This window comes from Condylura cristata, unplaced genomic scaffold, assembly GCF_000260355.1.
Source record: "Condylura cristata isolate star-nosed mole 26May11 unplaced genomic scaffold, ConCri1.0 scaffold00031, whole genome shotgun sequence".
Classification (NCBI taxonomy): Eukaryota; Metazoa; Chordata; class Mammalia; order Eulipotyphla; family Talpidae; genus Condylura; species Condylura cristata.
The window spans coordinates 24,347,240-24,365,496 of NW_004567132.1; the positions used below are offsets into that span (position 1 = coordinate 24,347,240).

Consider the following 18,257-nt stretch of genomic DNA (forward strand, 5'->3'; position numbering starts at 1 on the left):
CATCTCTGGCCTGTACCCCAGTTCTGTATGAACAAATAAATAAATCTTAAAAAAAAAAAAGGGGAGGGGGGAGTATCTTCACCTGGAGCTCCTGAGAAAGTGTCTGTAGATTTTCAGCTGAGTGGCCTGGAGTAAATTATATAGACTCCCACAAGCTAGAGTTCAGAACAGCCCTTCTCCATTTGTCATTTCCTGTTTAGCAATATGAGGGAGTCTGGTATAATTGAAAGGACCTATCCTTAAAACTGTTATAAGTAGGCTTCCTTCGGGGAGTGAATTGCTGTTGTTTCCTGTCAGGGTCATTGACAGTGGCCACCTCTTATTTCAGAGACAAATAGGTCACTAGCCTTTTGTTAATCATTTTCTTTATGCTTCTCCCCAGATTATTGCTTTTGTTCTGGAAGGAAAACGATCCAAAGTCACTCGGCGGCCAAAGGCTGGTGACTATCAGCGTTTGGACCAGAAGGTAAGGAAGGAAGAACCAATCCCTGGGAGTGATACGGGACGTGAGCCCAGCAGTGGGCTCGCGTGGCCTAGCAACAGCAGCTGACCTGGGAGTGCTGCTGCCATTGCCTCTGCTCTCTTCAGGTCACTTAGTAGACTTCATGTGTGCGTGTCTGCAGTATTAGAGCTAGAAGAGACTTTCGCGTACTGCAACAGATCCCTCTTTTGACAGAGGAGTCTCAGGCCCAGACCATGATTTTTTTCCCTTTACAAGTTTGTGGCAATGTCAAGACTGGATGGTGACACCTTAAGATCCTGTCCTGAGCTCTTTGCACTATTGCAGTACTTTGTAAATTGTTTTTAAAGGTTCATTTATTTATGCATACAGAACTGGGGTACAGGCCAGAGGGGCAGGGGTGATGAGAGAATTCATCAGAGACAGAATGGGGAGCAGAACAGGCAGACTGATGAAGCACACTGCTGAGGGGAGCAGCGGGAGGGTCAGGAGAGGTCTATTGTGTCATGTGGGTCACCTCCGGGGCAGGGATCAAACTCACACTGAAGCAGTTGCGTCTAGCTTGCAGTGCTGCGCTTTAACGCATTGCACCACTGGGGAGGGCCCAGCACTTTGTAAATTTTAATAGGCATATGAACCGCCTTGGGAATTGTGACAGGAAACAAAATCTGACTTCTCTAGGCATGAAGTAAAGCACGTGCCTCTACACTGCTAGGAAGTTCCCAGACGATGCTCACTGCTGCTGACACACTTCTGTATCACAGCACTAAACTACACTTTGTGTAGACGAACAAATCCTGAAACAGATAGGCCTTCAGCTCCCAGCATTGGGTACTCGATTTCCTGCATGTCGCCTCTGCCAACCCCGGCCTCTGCCAAACAGTAAAGCCTCACCACCACCACCACCACCTTGTAGCACCAGGAACTGAGCAAGTTTCTCCCGAAGGCAGCTTAAGTGGGACAGTGTCCTCCCCGGCCTTGTTGCCAGCACACTCTCCTTCACCCGTCGTTTCAGGGACATGAAGTCATTGATAAGGAGTAGTTAGTAACCCAAGTGTGGATTGTCCCCAAACTTCTGTGGGGAACACAGATCACTTGTGCAGCTCTTATCAGCTATAGAGTAAGCCATGCACTCAGATCTTTGCTAACTAGCCTACTAGGTCAGCTTTACAATGGAGCCCTTGACCTAGTACCTTCCTAGGTAAATGACTAAGGATTATTCTGATTTTAAAAAAATGCCCACGTAGACAACTTGAAATTATGTGGAATGATAGCAGACACCAAGCTCCAGGCCTCCCAGGCAACACAGGGGTTAAAGTCTGAGCTGTAAAAACTGTCACCAGCCACTACGGCCTAAGTTAGATCCTCAGCCAGGGAGCTGACCCTCGTGGCGCAGCAGACCTCTCCTGTCTCGGTCACTGCTTCCCTCAGCAGTGTATCTCAGTAGATTTGCCTGTTCTGCTTCCCGCTCTGTCTCTGGTGAATCTTCTCTCTCCCACACACATTCCCATACCTCTGGCCTACACCCCAGTTCTTGTATACATACATAAAAATAAATCTTTTTCTTAAAAAGAAAGAAACCAAGCTCCTCATGTCTCCTCCACCAAGTATATACTTCCTAGTATTTGTTTTATTTCAAACTGACTTTTAAAATAACCTTTGTGCTTTCTTTTGTTGTTGTTAATTGCTGATCAGAGGGTCAGAGTGTCAGTTTGTCTTAATACTGAGTTTTTTTTCTCTGAACTGCAGTACCTATAAGGTCATCCCCCTCCCGCTCCTATTCCAAGTCAGCATTGAAATATTTTCCTCTGGAAAAAGGTGAACGTTACCAATGGGCCATGTTGCTCTCTTTTCAGATTTGATCTTTCTGTTCTCGAGAACCTTGTCCTGCCTGCTGATTTGTTTGTAGATCAAGAGAAACGAAGAGTTAAAAACTGTGACCGAAGAGACACTCCCTCCTCTGGTATTTGGTGACTGAGGCAAGGGACTTTCAGTTTTTGCACCTGCACTTTGGCGACCTTGTACTCCTGTGTTCCCTTTATGCTGGTGGTTTCCACCCTTTCAACTCTGAGTGTGAGTGGAGGGAGCAAGGGAACCCAGCTCTGACCAAAGGGAGACCCCCACCCTCGCAGGCTACTACTGCTAAGCACCCTCCCTTGGGCCTTGTAGTCAAGTTGCCCCTTGAAAATAGCATTGCACTCATCAAAAAACCATCTGTGAAGCCCAGGATATAGCAGAAGGCGGAGGTGCTTTTCTACCAAGGCCTCTTACTTTGGGGGGATATGGGATGATGTAGACGATGAATACTATGGGCAGAGGGCCACTGTGAACACACTTCTCCAAAGGCTTCAGTGGTAAACCAAATGGCAGCTTAAAAAAAGCTTTATTGCTTCCAACTAGCATATGTTCTTCACAGTTTTTCTGATATTTTCATATTAGTGAAGACAAAGTGAATCAACTTCCATTTGGTGTACTGAGTATAAAACTGAACTTGGGGGTGGTGGGAGTAAAGCTGAAAAGCCACTATTCCCATTATAGATTTTTACAAATACAGTTATGACTATTGAAATGCTGCATTCTTCCATGCTCACAACTGTAATAAGAGCTTTTTGCAACAAAACCTGTAAAAGGATTTTGGTTTGAGTCTGTAGTTTCTTGGAAGAGCTTTCCTGAAACATTTCTCATAAACTGACTTACATTAATTTAATTAGTGGTCTTATATGATGTAAAATGCCAAGGAAAATGACTAAAAATTCTAGTTCTATCCCCTGTCAGGGTTTTTTTAATACAAGAAATTGAGAGCTCCCCAGGCATAAAGAGTACTATCTTGGATAATGTTGTTGAATGTTTTAAATCTGTTCTAGTCATGCATAGTTACAGTGCATAGTTACTGTGGTTTCTAGGGGGGGGGGGGAAATAAAAATAAAAGGGAAGCACTGATCTCAGGGAAGTGCAAGGAACGCAGGAGGCGAGGGGAGAATGAAGTCTCCTCCACCGAAGGCAGAAGGGACCATCCTGTTTGTCGCATTCTCTTCCCTCTTGCTTAAAACAGCCCATGGCTTTGGGTTGAAGTTTCCATTTGGGGGCTATGGAATGAATGTTCCTTGCCATCACTCGTGCGCCAGCCATTAATACCTCCTCCAGTGTGAGGAGTCTTCTCTCAGAGTCTCCTAGTGCTGAGGAAGAGCCTGGTTGCGCTGTTTCCTGCCTCCTTTCTCTCCCCTGCCTCCTTTCTAAGGCTTTCAGCCTGTGCCTGTCTGCACTGCACCTTCCCTGCCTTCGTGCATGGCCACGCCCCCCACTCCTGGCCGTCTGACTCAATCATGCGACTGCCCAGCTTTTCCAGGAAGTTGCTTCCGTTGCCTTGCCATTCATTCTCTTCATGACCTTGATGAACCCACTTTGGTTCCTGTCTTTGTATTAGTGTTTTTCCAGAGGTTCAGGTCACCAGATCCAATGACTGTTTTCAAGGCTTGGTCTTACTTTTGACTGACTTAAGACACTTACCCTCCACATTGAAATTCCTTCTTTAGTTTTTTTTGAAAACCTTTCCTGGCTTCTAAGAACTCTTTTGCCTTTTCTGTGCTGGCCAGGGGCGAGGACCCTCAAAAGCAGATGTATTAATTTGTCTCCTCAGAACCTCATTTGTTTTTTATTCTAAGTTACTTCCAAGTCTATATCCTTGACCTGCACCCCAAAGAACTCAGTCCTGTGTGCTACTTCAGCTAGATGGTCCTGTTGTCACTAAACCAGGATGTCTCTCTCCTACCTATTGTACACCCTGCTCAGTTCTGTGATTTCTTTAATCATTTCAACTCCAAACTGCAAACTTTTATCATTTCTCTTGATACAAGTCTTACACATTTTTTTTTCTTTTAATAACTAGACAACCTTCCTTCCCATTTTCTTTGCTCTTTTGCTACACCATGCCCTGTCTCCTTATTGGGTGTTGGGTTTTGTTGTGATTTTTTTTTAAGGAGCCTCTGATTGGTTCTCCTCATTTTTGGTGTGCGGAGAGACCAGATTGCTCTTCAAAATACTTGCCCTTATCTAAAGTTTCTTTCGCTCCCTCTTATGGGTTGGAGAATCCGGTTATAGGCACGTTAGAGCTCAGGACTCTCCTGTCTCCCTCCGCATCCCAGCCAAGCCAGGGTGCCCTCGTCTGGCGTCATCTAGACTCTGTGCTCTTTGCTATTGCTATGCCCTCCACTCCCGGGCCTCCCATGTTGCCGTTTGCTTAGAATGCAACGCCTTCTCTTTCCCTTGCCTTCCCTAAATCTATTTCTTCAGGGCCCAGCTCAAGTGTTCCCATGTACCTTCCTAACTACCCCCCACCCCTAACCCATATAGCTCTTTCCTTTCTACTCCAGTAGTTTTTAAACTTCAGAAGGCAGTCAGCGTCAGGTCTCTGTCCCATCTCACCAAGAAAACTAAGCTACTTGTGGGCATGTCCCGGGCACTGTCTCTGCATCTGCCCAGCCTAGAGACATTTCCTAGGTAGTTCAGGAATTCAGTTTCTTCTTGCAAAGTGGCTTTCTTTGTTGAGGATATCAGGATGTGACACAGCTGAGTTCTCACATACCAGCTTTTGCTGGCTGCTGTCCCTTGTGGTCGGGTTTTGTTCATTAAGAGCAGAAAGAAAGGCTGGTTTCAGGAACCCAGAGGGTTGTACCAAGTGGACACCAAATATTGTTGAATCTGCATAGCTCCACTTTTTGAGACTCTGTGAATTATCATTTCTTGTGCTGAAAGATTACAGTAGAATTGACCTTCCACTTGCTCTCATGCCAAAGGACACCTTGGTTTCTTTTCAAAGGTAGCAAGTTTTCCTAGTGATTGTGTGTGGATGAGGGTGTGCTGGCCCAGGCACCTCTCAGGTGGGGGCCTGGTGGGGTGGGAAGTCGAGTCCAGGGACACAACTCGGAAAGGCTTGACAAGCAGCTATATATATACATGTATTCTGAGGTTTCTTTTCTCATGGTGGCTTGTAATGAACTATTCAGTGATGCAATTGTAAACCTCCAAAATTCTCCTGATGGCGATTCTCATTTTCTTTTCCAATTCATGTCATTTAATTCAAAAAACAGAAGCCCATCCTTGTTTATACAGGGTAACTTGATACATAACACTGTTTGTGTGGTGAAAGCCAGCACTTTGCACGTTTCTGAATGATTTGAATATGAGGAGGGTGCTGTACCCCAAACCCTGGTGTTCTGCCAGTTGTTTTCTGAAAACTTGGCTGGCAAGGTTATGTTTGGTATCACCTTGCTTAAAAAGAATAGTGGGAAAGGATTCTCAGGTTTAATGTAACTATACATCTAGAGCCAAGAATCTTAACCCAGCCGGTTCCACAAGTCATATGAATTTCTCAAATATCCCAATTTAGAAGTTCCTGTGTAAAGGCCTTGGGTGTGAGCTGTATAGGGTTTCAGGTTGGCCACAAAGTCAGTCCCTCAGTCTTCGATAGATACTCCTTTCATGTAGAAGTCTTCTACTGTTAACAAACTGATTGCTTGTTGAAATTGTTTCCCTTTTTCATTTTCCCAGTTATTAGATTGCCACTGTTTTGCAGTGTTTTATTAGTTTTTGTAACTAATTATTTTTAAAGCTTATTTTGGGCTAATGATAAGTATTTTCAGTATATAATGTTTCACTGAGCTTCTATCGATGCCATCTTGATGTAGTTTTGTATCATTGCACAGAAACCAAAATAAATTTCAAATATTAAAGCTATAAAATTATCAATTTTATTAATATATCAATTCTATTAATAGTGCATTAAAATTGGGCTAAATATAAGGGAAGGGGCATTTTTTTTTTTTAAAAAGATTTATTTATTTGTACATACAGAACTGGGGTACAGGCCAGAGGCTCAGGGATGGTGAGAGGCTTCACCAGAGACAGAGTGGGGAGCAGAACAGGCAGGTAGATGAAGTACACTGCTGAGGGGAGCAGCGGGCGGGTCAGGAGAGGTCTGCCACGCCATGTGGTCTCCTCCGGGGCAGGCGGGATTCGAACTCATGCGGAAGTGGCTTTAGCTTCTCAGTGCAGTGCTTTAATCCGCTGCGCCACCAGGGAGGGCCAGGGAAGGGGCATTTTTTTAACCTTCGATTTTTATTCGTTTTTCTATCCAATCTCCAAATGTAGCACTAAACTGGAAATGCCACTTCAGGGCTTTGTACACATTCTGTAGCTTTCCATTTTCTAATGTCAGCTGATTTCAGCCCCATTCTTCCTCCTCCCCACCTTACAGCCCTGGTGTTCTAGGCCTAGGAGGTAGCTGAGTTTTTTTTTTTTTTTTTTTTTTTCTAAAGATTTATTTATTTGTGCATACAGAGCTGGGGTACAGGCCAGAGGCTCAGGGGCGGCGAGAGGCTTCACCATAGACAGAGTGGAGAGCAGAACAGGTAGATCGACGAGGTACTCTGCTGAGGGGAGCAGCGGGCGGGTCAGGAGAGGTCTGCCACGCCATGTGGTCACCTCCGGGGCAGGCTGGAATAGAACTCATGCGGAAGCAGCTTTAGATTCTCAGTGCTGTGCTTTAACCTGCTGCGCCACCAGGGAGGGCCCCGGCAGCTGGGTTTTGGTTGTCTCCCTGTACATATCTTCGCTATACCTGAGGTCTGAGATGCTCTTTCAGCTGCCTTAACTGCAGTCCTCTTTCCAGTCCTGTGCCCACACTGCTAGTATCACGCTCCCCCATGTGTTGTGGATGTGTTCTGGTGCTGGGGTGCTGAGATCCCAGTGCCACTCTGATCACAAAGAAGATGAGCCTAGGGCCTGGCTGTGTGTGAGCTGGCCCTTTATACACACCTCACTAACATAGCTTGCCATTGCCCCTACAACCACAAGCCTGTCAGGCATGATTCCAGCCTCTGGAGCAACCCCTGAAATCAGCAAAAGCAGGATCTGAAGGCCTTGGCACCTCACACCAAAATCATCCCCACATTCTGACTGAAACCTCACTGGGGACCCTTTCTCCTCAACTATGTAGAACTCCTTTAACGCAGCCCAAGAGTAAATGAGAGACATCTCAGGACAACTGGGCCAATCTGCTTCAGCTCCACCGGCGCTTTTAAGGGTCTGTCCAGCTGGCACTTGTTCAGAGTAAGGAGGTGTGGCTGTGGGATGCAGCGCACTGCCTGCTGAGACCTGGAGGCGATCTAAATCAGTAGCCTGCCCTGGGCCTTTTCAGTGGGGGTAGCATGTCACCTTCACCAGGTGGAAGAGCTTCAGTCTAAGAACAGTGATGTATATTAGACTAGAGTATAAGGCCACTATTTGGAAATTAAAACCAAATTACAGGTGCTTTATATGAGCAAGGCACTAATGTAGAAAGACATTATGGGTAAGTCAAAGCACTGGTCAAAATCTTCTGGCTCATCCCTGACTGAACTAATTCTTCTTCTTCTGCACCTGGATCCTTGAGCCAAGCTTCTTAAGATCTGAGTACAAGTTCCGCTTCAGGATGGCACTGCTGCACAGCAGTGCGCCCTGCAGGGCTCCCATCAGCCCACAGGTGCAGATATCCTGGCCTAGGAGACAAGAGCAAAGACCCAAGTGAGGAGGTGGGGGTAGGGGGCTGGACTGCAAGAGCTGGTCATCCCTCCCTACTAGGGTCACCCTAAGATGACTTCAGCTCAGGAACAAAACTCATAGCCTGCTGAGGAAGCTCAGCTCAGTATGGAGGTTGCAGGGAACACAGAGCCAGAGGACTTGGGGTGTCAGGATCTGAGGTTCTGAGGGTCCCGGCAAATGGAGTTATGGTATACCTGTCAGGTAGAGGTTGGGGATGGGGCTTTGTGCCCTCATGGAGGCCATCACACGAGGATGCATGCGGCCCAGGTCATGGTCAGCCCCATAGCAGGCACCACGGGGAGCAGCCAGATAGACCTGGTTGGTCAGTGGAGATCCTCCAGTCACACTGTCCACCTGAGGAAGCAAAAAAGGCAGCCGGGGACAAGAATGGAAACTGTGAGACCTTGTCTCTTGTCCCATGTGTACTGCCTTTGACTAAGCCTGCATGGGTTATCCTTCCCTGGGCCTGTTACCTCAGGGTTACTTCTCTGCCCCCAAACAAAGGTGGAGATGGCACCAGGAGTACTGTCACCACAACCACAATCTTGCTCCTACCTTTCCCTCCAGCTGCGGGAACAGCCTCATGACAGCTGACAGAGCAGCTTCAACAAAGGAGTTTTTGAGGGCCTCATAGCCACTGCTTCGCTTTCCCTTTGGCTCATCCCGCCACTCCTCAAACCATGCATAGGAAGTAGGCACCAGCACGATCATCGTGGACCGCCCTGGGAAGGCAGACGGGGTCACTACTGCTGCCCACTACACCCCACCCCTCCTCCCGCAGGGCCTTAAGCCCACCTGGAAATCGGTCCTCCCACGTTGGGTCCTTGGCTGATGAGGAAGAAACGAAGAGAAAGGGGATGTGTGCCGCAGCCTTGTCCCTGGGCATCGAGAGGTAACGCTTCATCCTAAGGGTGAAATGAGCAATTCGCGCCCACTTCCTCCCACCCCCATCTGCTTTTTACTCCCCAGCATCAGGAGAATATGAAGCAGGTATAGGCTCTTGGCCCACACTAACATCCTGCCCCCAAGCACACACACCCATGTGCACACGCGCACACACACACGCGCGCGCGCGCCTTACGCCTTGTCCATGTCTGTGTCAAAATAAACATAGAAGTTGGTAGATTGCAGACCCAAGTCCTTCTTGGTGCCCCGCAGGCAGATGAAAACAGACAGCATGCTCAGGCCTGGTCGCACCATCCCCAGCTGCTGCTTCACACCTGCCAGAGAGTTAACACAGCTGTGAGCCTCCGCCAGAGCAGCCACTTCTGGTCCTGAGACCTCTCACTGTCTGCAGCCTCGCTGTCCCGGGGCCATTTTTATCACTGATACTCCAACAGTGACTTGGAGGGGCCCAATCTTCACTCTCCTGCCATTGAAGGACAACCCCCAACTCCCGCTTTTCTACCTCCACCCACTTCTGCTCTGGGTACCCTTAGAAATAGGTGACACCCAGCTTCCCTAAGCTGGCGCTGGGTGCCTGCAGGGCAGTCCCAGGCTAAGTGCCACCATCTTTCCCTTAAGGCCTTTAAGTTAGGAGCAGACACCTAGGCTCCCCACATGTGAACAGTAGTTTTTTTTATCAGCCTTGATTTCAGTATTAACTTTAATACAAGCCATTGGATGAGTGAATGTGCATAATTCCTAGTGTGCTGGACCGTCCATGCAAGGCCTCAAAGTGGCGAGCAGTGCCAATAAGCAAATGCAAGGAGCACTACTGGCACCTGGCGGTTCAGGATTCAGGCTGGGGAGGAGGGAGGAACAGTACCGTGGAGGAAGGCAGCTCCTGTGAGAGACAGCTAGTGTCCTCAGGACCTAAGCAGGACCTCAGCAACTCCCAGGATGACCCCAGACCACTTTTCTAGAACCTCCTCTCACAGAGGCTCATCCTCTGTACCCATTCCTGGGGCCATCTCTAGCACCTGCCTGAGGTTGCTTTTGGGGGCCTATGCGTGGAATATTTAGCCAGGCCCTGGGGACATTACAAGGAGTCAGCTGTGATCCCTGACTAGTGGGAAAAGGGCATTTTCCTGAAAGGTGGCTACCTGAATAGACTGCAAAGAATGGAGTGCGAAGGGCAGGGGACCAGAATTGTCAGTAGCTTATCACCCAAAACAGGCCGTTGCGTGTGAAAAGGGTTTGAAAACACCCAGCCGTGGCAGTGGAGCACAGTGAAAGAGGAAGGGAATGTGGGTTTTCACAGCCAAGATAAGAAACAAGAAATGAACTGCTCAGAAGCCACAGGGTTGCCTTATCGCACCCCTGCTGACACCCCCCCTCTAGGGTGGGAAGGCATGAGTACAGAGGGATGCAGGGTCCCAGGTGTGACACCCCCACGATCTTCAAAGGCCCCTTAGAAAGCAAATACCTCCAAGTAGCACCTCTCCCTTTCTCCCGTTTGGAGGAAGGAGTCCAGGAATTATATACGCAGCAGGAAAAGATCACCCTGAGTAACCAACAGCTATGCCAGTTTTAGCTTCCCTCACCGACATTGTCAGGCCAGCCTTCCCCACTCAAAAACCTTCCTCTCCAAACCATCCCCCATCACCTCCTGGAGGCTCAGCAGTGAATTTATGCAGTGTTCCTGTTCACAAGGCCTCCCTCTGCCTGACCACCCCGCCTGCACCCTCAAGCCCAACTGGCACAGCCTATCCCAAAGGCCACCAGGTAGCTGGTTCCTACCTCTGAGAAGTACAGATCTATGAGAACATCCCAGACAGGAGTGGTCGTGCCTTGGGTCTCTGAGGTAGGCAGAGGCGTGCCGCTCTCACTGGGATTCAACTGGGACAATGTCCAACTTTCCAGCCCTGGGGTGGGCAGGGGGCGGGGGTAGTAGAAAGAAGAAGGAAGGATGGGGAGGGGGCATTTGGTCCCTGGTGGGAGATCTAATAGCTTTGAAAGCTGCAAGCTTTAGAAGATTCCTCTGGTGAACGTACAGAAAGGTGACTCTAGCATGGCTGCCCAGGGAGAGGGCAGATCCGGGTAGGACATTGGGATCTGCCAGAGGGCAGCGTCAGTGTTCAGAGGTCCTGGGAGAGAGGGAGTTATAGTGCCAAAGGTCAAGTCTGTTGGTCCACCCTGCTCTGCCCAGCTGCCTTGCCATTGGGCAGTCCCTGCCTCACCCCACTGAGCACTCCCCTGAGAGGGGGAGGCCTTGGCTGGTAGCAGATGCTAAGTGAGGCAAAGGGACAAGAAGGCTGGTTTTCAGTCACACACATCTTACACCTCTTCCTGAAAGACGCTTTAAATCTAACTGCCCACCCCTCCCTCTCTCTCACAAGTAAATCCAGCACCTCGCTCTTCTCCCAAACCACTCTGAACTTCCCCACCTCCTCTGTTTCTCAGAGAGAAACCACAGGCTGGCCTCTGGGGTAGAGAGCTCTTTCCACAGCTCTCCAGTCTCCTCCATTAACGCCCCTGGTTCCCATCCCAGTCAACTCTTGCATACTCCTTTCTCTCGCCTCCCGCCCCAGCCAGAGATCTTCACCTAGAGGCCTCTCTCTTACCCTGTGGGTGCCCTCAGAGCCAGTCAGCCTCCTTTCCTCTGGAAGGCCTGTTGTCACAATGCACAGGAAGCTAAGAGCCTGGCTTTCTGGCCAGATACACCCCTGTTCTCATGCCTGCCACTTTGAGCTGGTTGACCTTGGAAAGTTACTTTACCTGTATAGCCTCAGTTTCTCAGCAGTAAACATTAGGGTAATGTGTGCTCTCTCCCAGGTGGCTAAGGGATTCAGTAATGCCAGAGTAAAGCTTCTCAGACACACTTACCAAAGGCACCCAATAAATACGCCTACATCCCCCCTCCACAAAACCAGTCTTTTCTCTTGGGATAGCCTATCAGAGCAGATTAGTTCCATCGTGGTCCCAGATTTCAAGCCCAGGGCTCAAGGATAGAAGTGAATCAGAAGGGTGTTCCTGTGGCCTCCACCCCAAAAAGGAGCTGGTTCCTGAAAGAGGCAGAAAAAGATCACCTGGGGGTCCCAAATAAGGCACACAACGTCTCCTCTCCATGCCAGCATTTGCTTCCCTCAGTGATATGTGAGACCTTTCTTCCCCACTCAGAAGTGAGAAAGGGAGGAAGGTTTTCATGCCACAGATGTAAAGAACGTAATGAGAGGAAATACCCCTGCAGGGCTCTGCCCTCCATCATCAACTATTAGAAAGATGATCTCTGATTGAGGGCAACTGAAAGTGAGGAAAGGGGAGGAAAAGTGGTGAGGTTACATGGGGAAAGATGCCCAAAAATGTAAGGAGAAGTAATGACCAAAGGGTCTTTGGGAATGATGAGACAGGAAGGAAGTTGTTTCCAGCCACCAAACACAGGCTTGATGGTGATAGATGTGAGACCAGTGTTCTCCCCTTTTCTGCTGAAGGACAAAGGGCAGCCCAGGGGAAAGACTTGTGCAGGCTGGGCACGCTGGCTGTAGAGAGCGCAGGTCGGGGAGGTTGAAAGAGGGCAGGTGGCCCAGTCTTTACCTGGCAGGGAGCGGGCGCTCTCTGGCAACAAGCACTCATAGGTATTAAACAGGCCTGCGTCGGAGATCACGATGGGGCTGTAGATGTTCACCAGCTCCTGACCCTTCTTCACACTGACCCCTGCAGGCACAAGAGCTTGACTGAGGTTCTGCACACTCCAGGAGGCAGAGAAAAGCCCATGTCCAAACACATCTCTTCAAGCCTGCACTTCATTTTCTCAGACCTGGGCATCTAGCCAGCCAGGGCCGGGGAGGCAGTTCACAGGCAAAACTCAGAGCAAAACTCCCTGAAGTGTCCCACTCACTCTGCTCACCTTCCTTAGCTCTCCCGCCCCATGTGGGAGATCGTTTCTTTAGCCAAACTCAACATTCTCCACAGGGATCCCAAAGCCAAGAGCTGAGACCCTCCCTTGGGAATTAGGTCCTGCTTCACTGCTGTGTGAGTTTGAAACACTCTCTTTAAAGCCCGCTAAGGATGCTTTACTCTCTGTAAGATCAACTCCACAGTCCTGTGTCAGGCTTTCATGATCTGATTGACACCGTCCATGTGCCCAGCCTTATCTCTGGCCATTCTAACTCAACTATTATATAGAACCAGAAGAAACAGCCAGCCTTCAGCTACTTAGACCTACAAAGATGGCAGCTTATTATGGTTCAGTCTAGTATTTCCAGAAGCCTAAAAGCACTCAGGCTTGGCATACCTCTGCATCTTTGTGCTCTTTGCTCCCCCTGGCTGGAGTAATCTCCCCTTACCTCTGGCTAGTTTCTCCTCACCCTTCATCACCCAATATGATCATTCTGCTTCCCCTCTGAGGCCCTCCCTGCTCTTCCCCGACTATGGCACTTAATTTATATCACAGTGACTTTATGAGATTGGAAACCTGCTGAGTTAGGCATTGGGTATTCTCTGTTTTTTTTTTTTTTTAATCTTTTGTCGCCTAGCCCATGTAAAGCAAAAATAAATAGAGATATTGAATTGAATTGAACTGATAAACCCACCTTCACGGAACTCTTTCAGCTGAAAGAGAACTTGCTCCTGGACATGAGAGAAAAGCTCACTCTGCTGACAGCCCCTCTCTCTGTCTCTACGAAAGCATTCTGAGTTGCTTGTGGCCTTTGCTCCCAATGTGTGGTACACTGGACCACACATTCACCTGCTCTTGGTGACTGTACAGTCACACTTCTGTTTTCCTGTTTCTCCCTGACCCCTCCCTTAGTGCTTAAGTACGCCTGGTCATCGATGGCCTAGTCTGTAGTCTGCTTTCCAGAACCCTTTCCCACAGAGCCTCTCATCACGGAGCCCATCTATAATGGGACTTGACTCTCTGTAAAGGGAATGGCAAAAACCTGAGCCGGCAAGGTGCTCCTGCCACACGGAGCACAGGGCATCTTCCCTGCCACATGGAGGGCCTAGTTACTCACTCATCTCACCAGACGCCTTGTGAGCAGACACGTAGCCTTACAGCTTGCTATGACCTATAAACATAAAGATGAAAAGGACACAGCCCTACACACGGTCACAGATTACTAGATAAACATTTTAATCTGTGGAGTGAATGATTAAATGCTGTTCCTTGAAGACTATGTAATCCTTTATCCTTCTGCCTCCTTTTTGCCTCCAGACTAATGGCTGACTCCAGGCCTCTACTTTGGAGCAGAGTCCAGCCTTGAAAGAACGCCCACGAGGAGGCTGGTTCTTCCATGCCTTCTGCACTCACTGCTTTCTTGTCTCTCCACCCAACGCTCCCCCACCACAGCCCAGAGACCGTGAGGCACAATGCCCAACTCTCACCACACGCTTTCCCAGCTGAGTCCAGCAACACCCGCTGCACAGTGGCCCTTGTCAGGACGGCACCACCAGCTCGCTGAATCACTGGGATGGTGTGGAAGGCGATTTCACTGGACCCCCCTCTGGGGTAAAAGGCCCCTTTCAGGTAGTGGTCAACCAGCAGGGAGTGCATGGAAAAAGAAGCATCATTGGGGGGCACACCTACAGGAGAAAAGGACAGGGTGATGAGGCAAAGCGGCCCCATTCAGAAAGGAATCTGGCCCCTGTCGGGTAACAAGCAGCCAGAATATGCCCATCTCCAGGCCCAGTTGATCTCCAGGACTCAGGCCAGCCAGAGGGCTCCATTCAAACCCAGGCTATTTTACAGGTCTCAGGAGCCAGGAGAAAGTCTTCCCTCTAGCGGCCACGCTGCCAGTAGCATGGAGGACAGTGTTGGTTTAAACAAGGAGCCATCTAGCGCAGAGGCAAGGGGAAACTACCAGGGAATCCAGCAGGCAGGTGGACAGACTTCTCGTCCATAAGCGTCAGTGGGCCTGGGGTTTATACAGCTCCATTTTAGTCAGCCCAGTAGGCTCAGAAAGAAACAGTCAGGAGGGCAGCACCACCGCGGCCTCCTGCAGCCAACACCCACCGTAAGTGGGGAAGATGTAGCTGAGCACGGCCCGCAGCTCCTGGGAGGCCGGCAGCTGGCGCAAGACCTCAGCCAGGCTCTGTGTGGATGCTCGAAGGAAGGGAGAGAGATGGCTGAGCACACCAGACTTGTTGAGAAGCTGAGCCACAAACAACGGGACGATCTTCAACAAGATGGCATGAAAGTACCCTCTGGATACCACCTAGGGGAGAAAGTAAGCCGGGGAGAACAGGTCTCATCTCTGACACCACCGTGCAGAATCACCATTCCAGCAGCCTACACCCCCCAGGCTGTGGGCTGAACTTTACTGAGTTTAAATTTTTAAAAATCTGTGCACTGAGTTTTCCCATTCTGTAATCAGATCAGCCAGTCCTTTTTTTTGCTTTTCTTCTCCAATTCCTTTTGAAAAATCTCAATCTGGTCTCAGACGAACAAAAAAGGGAGAGTGCTCTGACTGTATGGAGGCCAGCTCAGCATACTCGGCGGGAGTGGGGCAGGGCGCCCCCCAGAGGCCAGAGCGGGCATGGCCGCTGCTGAGACCGGCTGCAGAGACAGAGGTCAGCTATGGTGGGGGCTGAGTTCAGGACAGACCAATTGTTCTTCCTTTTCTGCCTCCCACCAGTTATTCCGAAATGAAGAAGGTCGGCCTTGTTGGTCATAAACAGACTACTCAGGGTGTCCATGTTACCTTAACCAACTTTATATACTTGTCGATGGCAGCTGCTTCTTGGGGAAACTTGTCCTTGAGGCCTTTAATGTAGGCTTTCTCCCCTTTGTACATGGGGAACTCCTTGCGGCCACTGGGTCCTTCTAAAACCATGACGTCAAAGGGAGAGGACAAGGCAGCCCAGTCCAACTGCCCCTCAGTGATCTGGTCCAAGATGAAACGACCAATGCTGCCCTCCTCCATGCGCCCAATATAATGGATCCCTGTTGGGAGACAGAAAAACAAGGTGGCATAGGGACAAAGGGTTGAGCCTGATACGGTGAACAAGGAAACAAGGTAGACGGTGTTCCTATATGGTCAAGCCCATAGTGGAGGGCGCTGGACACCCTAGCTGCAGGGAGGAACTGCAGCAGACACCACCAAATCCCTGCCCAGTTTCGTTCCCAAGAGGGGTGGCTGTCAGACGAAGTGGTGCTGAGAGAGAAGGGGAGGCCTCCCAAACAACAGAATGACCAGTGTTAGCCCACAGTGGCTACTCCAGCCCCATTGCCGCATAAACCTTACCTGTGTCAAATTCAAGGCCATCCTTTCCGAAGGTATGACAACAGCCTCCTGCCTTGGTGTGTTGCTCTAGCACCAGAACTCTCTTGCCAGCTTTAGCAAGAATTGCAGCTGCTGCCAGGCCCCCAAAACCACTGCCAATCACCACCACATCCAGTTTCTCTGGCACCCGGCTGGCTGAAAAAGCTGTAACAGAGGGAACAGAGGCTGGGCTTCTCAAGGAGGGGCAGCAAAAAAGCAAGGAAGACTTTTCAAGTTTGTATAATGCAAGAAAACTCTAGAGCAGTTTGGCACTGAGCTGCTAACCGAAATATTGCAAACATTTAGCCAGGGAGAATTGCAGGACCAGTCAGGAAGATGAAACTGATTTAGTTTGATCTGAACTGATTTAACCAAAGCCACTAGCCACTATGTACCTGGGGAATTTCCCCAACTTTCTTTTTTAAAGATTTATTTACTTATGCATACAGAACTGGGGTACAGACCAAAGGTGCAAGGGCTGTGAGAGGATTCACCAGAGACAGATGGGGAGCAGAACAGGCCGTTCTACGGAAAAACACTGCTGAGGGGGGCAGTGGACAGATCAGGAGAGGTCTGCTGCGCCATGTGGGTCACCTCCAGGACTGCGGATCAAACTCATGCAGCAGTGGCTGCAGTGACTGTTGATAGCTGCATAGTGCTGAGGCTTAACTTTTTGCACCACGAGGGAGGTCCTAGTTACTACATTTTAAAATGTTAATTACAGTCCACTGCATTGATTTCATGACCCACCAACAGACCACAAACTGGTTTGAAAAGTTAAACTAGTCATCTTATGTTCAGTTAACCTCAGGTAGGTGAAGTGACTTGTTAATGGCTTGCAGTAAAATAGTGATAGAGTTCAAGTTAAAACTGATCTCCCAAATCCAGACTAACAGTCCTTCTACTTAGAACATTACTATTTTTCCGCGGTGCGCACGCGCGGAGGCGGCCTGCGGTGCCCCGCGTCCGGGATCGCGAAACTCCGGGGACCAGGCGGGCAAGCCCCGGGGGTTTAGCAAGTAACTTTCACACAGAAGTATAAAATTTACCAGATTAAAGAGGCGCTTTAAAAAAAAAAAGCCAAAGAACTCTTTCTTTAAACCTCAGAAAGAAGAACAAATTAAACTTTGAAGCAATCCGTTTGATGAAAGAGCGGGTTCAGAGTCTGAGGCACCCTGTTAAGTGACTTTTGCAAACAGGGTCCAACCACATCAATCACTTGATGGGCACAATGCCCATCAGTGCAGCGTTCCCATGTCCCTGAGCCTACATGGGAGAGTAAATGGAAAAGTTAAGGTCCTAGAACCAAGTGGGGGAAAGAGCCCGTCTTCTCTCCCCTGGGATGCGCGGCCATATTCAATGGCTAGGGCTGGTGGTGGTTGGCTGTGTCCAGACCTCAGCACGCCAAGGACGGTGCCTGAGGACGGGGTCACCATTCCCTGCACCTGCCCAGGTGAATGTTCTCACCGGTGGTGGACATCAAGTCGGGCGTTTTCACGTGCAAGAAAGCCCGCCCTGCACTTTACAAACCGGGAAACTAGCCCGGGTCCCCTTCTGGAATGGGTTCACAAGCCCACACAGATGCCCAATCTCAGCCCCGCTCTCCCAAGGTCCCTCCGGCTGACCTTGTTTGAGAATCTTCTTCCTGGCTTCCTTGTCGGTCACCAGGGGGGCAGGTGGCCGCTTGACATCCTCGGAAAAGGGGTTCGGGGAGCTCTCTGCAAAGAGTCCTACGTAAACTGTGCCAAGGATCGCCAACACGAGCACAGTCAGCAGCAGCAGCAGCAGCAAATTCCACATGGCGCCGGCTCGGGGCCCGAGGAATCGGTGCAGTGCGACAGCACCCAGCCTCTGGGCAGCTTCTCCGCCCTGTTAGTTTGTCCTTCCCACCCGCGAGGAGGAGGCAACTTTGACGGCTTTATAGCCGGGGCTTTTGGCCCACAGCCTGAACTCCGGCGCAGATTGACCCTCCCGGCTCTTCGTACTTCTTTGGCAGCGCGAACTTTCCTCTGCCCGCCGGCAGGGAGGTGTAACTCCCGGCCGGGCGGTGCTCTGGAGCCGCGGTGCGCACGCGC

General features: G+C 49.7%; 2 protein-coding genes across 2 annotated transcripts in view; one reads left to right on the top strand and one right to left on the bottom strand.

Moving 5' to 3' along the window:
• Positions 1 to 338, top strand: part of LOC105854249 (transcription factor mef2A-like) — a 3,760-nt gene extending 3,422 nt beyond the window's left edge. The window contains exon 4 of the mRNA XM_012731466.1: positions 329 to 338. Within this exon, the coding sequence (XP_012586920.1) occupies positions 329 to 338 (10 nt within the window). The remainder of the gene's footprint in view (positions 1 to 328) is intronic.
• Positions 339 to 6,959: 6,621 nt separating this feature from the next.
• On the bottom strand, positions 6,960 to 18,250 carry RETSAT (retinol saturase (all-trans-retinol 13,14-reductase)). Its single transcript, XM_004691590.2, has 11 exons — positions 17,808 to 18,250; positions 16,165 to 16,347; positions 15,622 to 15,863; positions 14,934 to 15,135; positions 14,306 to 14,503; positions 12,515 to 12,634; positions 9,120 to 9,258; positions 8,834 to 8,943; positions 8,594 to 8,760; positions 8,233 to 8,392; positions 6,960 to 7,995 (listed from the first exon to the last, which is right to left on the bottom strand). Exons 1-11 carry the CDS (start codon positions 17,980 to 17,982, stop codon positions 7,856 to 7,858), a joined length of 1,836 nt encoding a protein of 611 aa, XP_004691647.1. The 5' UTR covers positions 17,983 to 18,250; the 3' UTR covers positions 6,960 to 7,855.
• Between the last annotated feature and the right edge of the window lie 7 nt (positions 18,251 to 18,257).

Bases quoted from the DNA above. Each gene is read 5' to 3' on its own strand.
- RETSAT (XM_004691590.2), bottom strand. From the start codon at position 17,982: ATGTGGAATTTGCTGCTGCTGCTGCTGCTGACTGTGCTCGTGTTGGCG. The intron at 9,259-12,514 runs GTAAAGACTGGG...ACTCTCTGGCAG, and splicing joins GAGCGCCCGCTCCCTGCCAG to GTGTGAAGCAGCAGCTGGGG. The intron at 8,393-8,593 runs GTAGGAGCAAGA...TTGCTTCCTCAG, and splicing joins TCCCGCAGCTGGAGGGAAAG to GTGGACAGTGTGACTGGAGG.